Source organism: Opisthorchis viverrini (genome assembly GCF_000715545.1).
Source record: "Opisthorchis viverrini unplaced genomic scaffold opera_v5_21, whole genome shotgun sequence".
In the NCBI taxonomy this organism is placed as follows: domain Eukaryota; kingdom Metazoa; phylum Platyhelminthes; class Trematoda; order Opisthorchiida; family Opisthorchiidae; genus Opisthorchis; species Opisthorchis viverrini.
The window spans coordinates 2,002,422-2,009,727 of NW_008751677.1; the positions used below are offsets into that span (position 1 = coordinate 2,002,422).

Sequence of the window (7,306 nt, forward strand, 5' to 3'; positions counted from 1 at the left end):
GTTCCAACCCCCAACCTGGAGGGCCAGGAGACTGTGTTCGTCAGACCTCTAACCATTGACCAACCTGGTATGAGATACTCTGTGAGTGTCGCGGGACACTCTCCAGTATAGCTCAATGGATCGCTGAGGTGCGCAAACCGTCACACCACGGTAAGGTCCAGGCTCTTCGTGACGGAATTAAATAAGCTGGCGGTTTTAAAACGACTTTACTGATCAAAACCTAGAGAAATGTGTTTAATTTAACATTCGCAGAGCTGCCCTCGACAAACACATCGGTATGAATCGAAAGAAAGCCCTAACAATGTTAATTCACTCTTGTAATGATCTGGAAGTTTCGGATCCCTAAAACAGGCGCATCACATAGACCTCTGCATGTAAATGAAGTGGACAGAAATAAACGTTTTAGATCATGCATACTGTTAAACGTAGTAAGTTGAACCATATACAGGTATGCAGGAAGATGATTAGTGCATTACTCAAGACACAATTGTCCTAATACAAAAATGTCTGCCTTATGCAAAGATATAACCCATTATGTGCAGTTGTTTTAAATTGAAATGATTGAAAATTTCTTACGTGCGCGAATTTAGGTGTGATTAGGCTGGTGGCGATGAAATATGCGATTTTGAGGAACGTTGTTGTTACCTCTTTGGCCCTGTTTTTCTACCTAGAATTATGCTTCTCGAATGACGACAACCCTGTGTCGTCCACAGATAGGGCTCGTAATTCGTTCTTCCGCAAGAAGGGTGGGTCAATTTGGCCAGATTCCCCTACTTCTTATCACCTGTATACTGTCGAGATATTCCATTCGGCTAATGATGAATGCAATCTGAGGGGATCATTACTTTTGTACGGCAAACCTTTGAACGATTTGGAGAAATTAATAAAGCACTACATCTCAGATAAACCGGTGACTTATTTTAAAGTAATGTACACTGTACAAAGTAATTTCACAATATATAAAGTAGCGCATTACATATACATATATAGTGAACAGTGGTAGTTGTCTGACATCAGTCGACATTCTGGAGCAGGAGGCGCACGCTCTCTGGATGCATTAACACCATTTTCAGTGTAACTGTCAGTCTGAAAGGACTTGGAATATTCATACCTGGGAAAATTTCCTGGACTACCTGTTAAAAACATGCTAACTGGACGCCTCTCAACAACAACAGAATCCATCTTCAGAACCTTCAAATGTCTATTAGACCTCCTTAGTTTATTCCCTTTGCTCGTCAGTATTGAAAACAGTACGAGTGCTGCACTTACTACGTGGTCAACTTTGTAATTTCAGGTATGAATGTCGTGCCGTTGAAGTATCCTGTTAGACTGGACACTTATCTGAAAGGACTCAAATACCCAATTGAAATATCGGACCTCGGGCTGCCATATTCCACGATCACTTTTCCCAGCCAGGTCTGTGGAGATATCTCGTTAATCCAGAGAACCATTATTCCCCGAAATACACTAAAACTATCCCAGAGGTTACAAGTTAAAAAACTAGCTGAATATTACCATTAAACTCTCCAAACGCTGGTACATGACTGCGCTTCATTTCCTTTTCCAATGCCAAAATGAGAGCCCACTTCAGATGGCGATATCCCGTCTTAGGTCTGCCAGCTACGAAGTAAATTGTATTCTTCTCTGATATGTCGTTAATGTCAAAAACCGGCTACTTGATACATCACATCTCCTTTTATCACGCCTCCCGTATCTAACTAAAACCGTTAATCATCATTTCAGACCCCACTACGGATTCCCAATGGAGAAACTAAGCATGATTTATGTCTGCAAAACTTGGCTGTCATTACGACGTCTGTTTCGAGTGGTATGGACGTGAGCATTCTAAGTCATATTACGGAGGATGCTGCACTGCATCCGAAAATGAAACAAAAGGAGTCGAAAACATTGCAAACGAACCAGATTGCGATCCTGAGTTCCGCAATTGATAATACTCACAGCTTTTCAGAAGGTTTGCGTGAAAAACAAGCCTCACAAGTATTTGACCACTTCTGCCCAAAGCACGGGCATTTCAAGGTTAGTCTACAATCTGAACCCCTCATTAGCACCGATGAGCCGCTTGCGCTTGACACCTCTTCTGATGTTTTGAATCAACGAGGCGATGTGCTAGCAGTCCCAGTCAATCAAATTGATACATCTGCACTAATTATCAACGGACAAAAGGCTACGTATCCTGATGTATGCGCAATAGCATTTCCAAATCGACTGCAGCAGGAAGACGATTGTCCAGAAATCACCCAACACCTCCCGCCTGCACAAGATCACAAGGATGACGTCAAGCAGCGTCCATCAATAACAAATGTCCTGTTTGACCCTTCTGAGCTGCAAATCTCTTTGACCAGACGATATGAACTGGAAAAGGTTGCCATCAAACTAAATATGATTTCTTGTGCTACATCGATTGCCCTATGGTCCCCCTATATGATTTCGTCGTTGGTATATTTGCTGCTCACTAACACGCGGTTCAGTCATTTGGTATCCATTTCAACACTGATACAGTTCAAATGGTTAACCTATTTGAGTTCAGTCGCATACACAATAGGATATCTTATTGTCGACCGACAGCTATCCACCGCTTTCGCCCATTTTATTTGTTCAACAAAGATTTCCTTATGTAGTTCTACCCGGTGTACAACAGCTCCGCAAAACGTATTTCGTTGTTGCAGACGGAAATAAAAATATGTTTTCTATCTGAGTGAATTTTTCCCCATTAGCTGATATTTCGGGGTCTGAGGGATGTTGCACAGAAGCGCTCGTTACTCGTGCTCCAAAAAAAAACATCTGTCAAGATACTCGTCTAGTGACTCACCAAAATACTGAGTAAATTTGCTTGCCAGAAATCTAGGACTTATTACCGACCGACTTAAAATTGCGTGCTCTATCAACAAATTACAAAACGTTACGCCAACGCGACCCGTTTGGTCTCGTCAATGTTAGTTCACAGATTTATCCCAGAGAGTGTAATTAGCTAGTCAGTTGAACTATGGTCCGTGTTCTTTCTTGATTTTAATTATCGCCGTAAAAATTCATGTGTCCCCTGAGGCCGCATTGGAATGCGTGATCAAGATGGCGTGTGTTCCATGAATTAGTTACCCAAGCAAAGCTTTATACCAAATCGGAATAATCAATCTTGATCAATAAGCGCGCTATATACCGATTTTTAGATTCGGGTATATCCTCTTCTCTACAGTAGTAAAAATATTGAAGCCGCGTTTGCCGGCATTAATACCAGGGGATAGGGACGGTTTGGCAAACTGTTGTGAATCGAGGTGAATGTAATTAGTCAACTGTCTTGTGTTACTCGTTCAACTTCAAACAAACTAACGTCAACTGCCTGAATGGGATGAGTAGCACGACTCAATATTTGGTGCACCTAAACCATCCTAGTGGTCAGCCGCCTGCAACCAAATGGTACTGTGATTGAACATCTAAAGGTAAGAAGGTTGATGTTCACTGGAATATCAAAGGACTAGCTGTTTAAACGTCTTATATCTGTGCAAAAACTGCTGCTTTCCCATTTCGAATCGTTGATAATTAGAAGATAACTGTGCTTAACAGATGCCATTACAGTGGCTTTAATTTTTACTTGAAGTGAGAGCTGGACTGAAACACCAAGCTTTGGTTGCGAACTAAATCGGTGTATTATAAACGACGTATTCATTTGTTCAGGTTTCAGGCGCTTAATCGTCATGAAATTCTCTGGGTGAACCATGTTTGCAACTCAAATACTACACATCAAGAATCTGCACATCAGGTAGACGAAATTCGTGACAGTCTTTTTCAGGCAAGTGATTTCTTCACAACTTCAATCCGGTACCTTCTTTAAACGACGATGCCAGAGAATATTTTGCATTTGCGCCGTTTTTCTGCACAACATTCTTTATTTTTTTGGTTTTCATCGCTTCGGTGATTGTGCGGCAATGGCTTTAAACTCAAAAAAATCTACAGGAGCATTGTGAGTTTTAATGGTTATCCTCATCAAATGAAAATCCAGTAAATCTTGCTTATCATCTACATGGTTCGTTGACGCTTAATCCAGATGGACACAAAATTCGAATTCTAAGCGCTTAAAACACCAAGGAATGGTCCGCATAGCTAAACATGTCCACGTTGATAATGCCACGAATCCCGTTGTTAAACGTCTAGTAGGATTGTCCGAAGTACAAATGCACTATTTTTCAACCACAAGAATTAAAAGTGCCATCGCGTTAACTTTGAATCGAACCATGTGAAACATTTATTTAGGAGGAAATGACTAACACAAGTGAGGATCACCATTTTAATCCCTAATCACTTTGGGAAACGCTGGGAAGGAAAGTTGTTTTAAGTAAGAGTTTCCTTTTTGTGATGGCTGATAAGCGACCCATCGGGTTCCTCTTTCCTGCAATTTGCAGTAAGTCGCCCAACGAAACAGATATGCCAAAGGCCAGTATTCCCATTCTAAGAGGGCATAGCCTCTAAATCGATAAAGTAAACGGAGCCCTATCAGCCATCCAATGAACGTAGTGGCGAAAAGACATCCATATGTCTCTGAGGGGGGCGGAAAAAGGACACCAGATTCAGTCCTACACGTGGATGTTACTCTGTCTATCTACACTTGTGAAGCTTGTATGGTTATTCGACGCAGCTGGATGTTCTCCAAAAGAAATTCTTAGAAAGTTCCTGCGCTTTCAGCCAAAGATGCGATGAAAGCACTGGCCAACGCTGTTATTCGGCACCAATTATTCGGCTGTCACTCAGTGTGCCGTTTGAAATATGTAACTTAGTAGATACACCATATCTGGAATGTTCGGGGAAAAAATTTTCCCGCGACAGAAATCACTGCAATTCAGGCTTTGGAATTGACGACGCAGTTTTTAAAATCGACAATGTTGTACCACGTCTTGTCTCCACTCTATTTTTCATTCGGATGCATATACAGTGATCTCGTGTCTGAACATCTCTCCTCACTTTCCCAAATGCATCTGCGTTTTCCATCCCATTCGTTTCCTTCCCTGCATATACACACTGTATGCGTCAGAGACACAAACTACAGAAATCATTAAAGAATGATCTGTTTTGTTGTCAAACCAAGCTTACTATAACGATTATTTCCACAAATAGTGCTCACGACACAATATTTGGGTATAGTAACCAGGCATGTACGTGCTTGGAAGCGATAATTAAATAAACAGATGTACATTCTCTCCTGCGCTTAGGAGGTTTTCATCGTGCGTACGGAGTGAATTTCTGCGTAACAGTGGAAATGATCAAGTTTCCTCGAGATTATATATGCTAATACATTGAAGGATCTTATACAAATCGTTCAGCTAAATTTGTTACCGGAAATGAAACCAATCAATGATAAAAATGCCAGAAAACACCGTGTAGATGTTTCGGTCCCATTCAATAAACACGGCGCATATGGATGAGTTAGTGATGTACGAACATTGGACAGCTAATGTTTGCCACGAAGTTTTAGCAATTAAACCTTTACAGTCAATGCCTACTTATTAGCTGTTACTATTTTTGTGGAGATTCCGTCTTGAAAGTGGAGTCAGTCCATGCTGAAAAGCCTGGAAGCACTGCACAGCTGTTTCATCAGCAGTGCGCATGTAGTGAAACTCCAGTGGGTCTAGAACCCGCAACCTTCTGGGTAGTAATTTGAACACTTAGCCGTCGGTCACGAGCGACTTACCGGCAATGTGATAATCTCGCACTTAGATAGGATAGAGAGCCTTCATCCTCCAATCATGGGATCCAAATCACGTGATCACACGTGTTGAATGACTCCTAGAGCAACAACTTCTCAGATACAATTTTCACTCACCGGGTACAGTTTATTCTTCCACTGAGCTCCACGAAAATTCTAAGATCTCCCCACGCTACTAACAACTGTTACTATGCTTTACAGGTGATGTAACACTCCCTTCGATCGTAACCAGCTTTAATTCGTGGGTACATGGAACAAAGGCTCTCGTATACCCCTCTAGAGAATATCCGAACAACCCTGGAAGCAGCCTTTGAATGCCTCTGAAGCCGGCTATAATATTTAAAAAGCAGCTAAACGTAAGTTTGTCGTTGGCTTATTACACTATTCGCAAGCTTACTGAAAGCCCTTCGACAGCCCGCGACCGGTTCCACTCGTTTTGGGTGCTCGGCACAGTCTCCGAGTTTCCGTCAACTGTTTCTGCGACACCTAATTTAACGTAACCTAAATGAGATCATTTAGGCGTTGTTGTATTCTGATGTGGTTTTGACTCCATCCAGCTACACCCACTTATTAAGCAACGATAGGAGAGGGGGCGCCCATGCGACTAACATTTCGGGATTCGAACATTGCTTTGTCCAATCGATTGGGTTTCCGTTTGAATAAAAGCAGATAGATTAGGTGTTGTACACACTTTGTCGGATGTGTTTTGAGAAACGACCCAAATCGTCCTTTGCAACCCACTGAAATGCTCCTGAAAGATTTTCTCCCAAGTATACACGATTAAGAAATTTCCTATTCCAAACCACCTTGTTGTGGAGTATTTCCCAACAAAGTGAAAACAGTGCAATGGATGATCGATGTTGTAACCGATTTGACGTTGCGCGTATGGCATTTGCTAAGACAGTAATTACAAGGCAACGTAAGGCCGGCCGATCGAGCAGATCAGATTACCCCAAACAAACTGTCAATGTGGCGGATCTTTTTAACTCTGGTCCTTACTCTATCGATTTCGCTGGTTAAATCTGGCTGTACACAGGCTTATCGCCTTATAATGAAATAAGTGGCGTCACCATATTGATATGTTTTAAATGAGGACTTCTCTTCATGGTTACATCTTTACTGCATTGACCGGTGGGCTGGCAGCATCCCAGCGACAAGTTTGACAAACAAACAACTTTCCTTCATCCTCAGGGGTGTGCTACGTGCGGAATTTTGGAAGTTTCGTACTTTCTCCGATGCCGAGAATTTAGAAATTCAAATCTTTCAATCCTCAAACCAGTATTCCTTGGAAACATGCTCTCCAGGCACTAACACAAGGTGCATCAATATATCATGTGTAGTAAACACATAATTCAGACATATGTCAGGGGATGAGAATACATTTAACCTTCAGAGAAGGATGTCTGCCCTGTTCAACCATGTCGTGAAGTCGCTCATCCACGTGAAGCCGTTATCATCAGCCTTATTCGTAAGATTTCCGGTTAATATGGTTTTGATTGCAATGCATGAGTCACCTCTTGATATGTCTATTGAAGATGGACTCAAGAAATTAGTGCAACAAGAGATGGGTCAAAATCCGCACTGAAGACAGGC

The 7,306-nt window shown here is 41.9% G+C and overlaps 1 protein-coding gene across 1 annotated transcript in view; it reads left to right on the forward strand.

Moving 5' to 3' along the window:
- The window catches only part of T265_12891 (hypothetical protein), a gene marked incomplete at both ends in the record, with an annotated part of 8,652 nt that extends 5,957 nt beyond the window's left edge, over positions 1–2,695 (forward strand). Inside the window, one exon of the mRNA XM_009166066.1 lies at positions 1,744–2,695. Within this exon, the coding sequence (XP_009164330.1) occupies positions 1,744–2,694 (951 nt within the window). The remainder of the gene's footprint in view (positions 1–1,743) is intronic.
- Between the last annotated feature and the right edge of the window lie 4,611 nt (positions 2,696–7,306).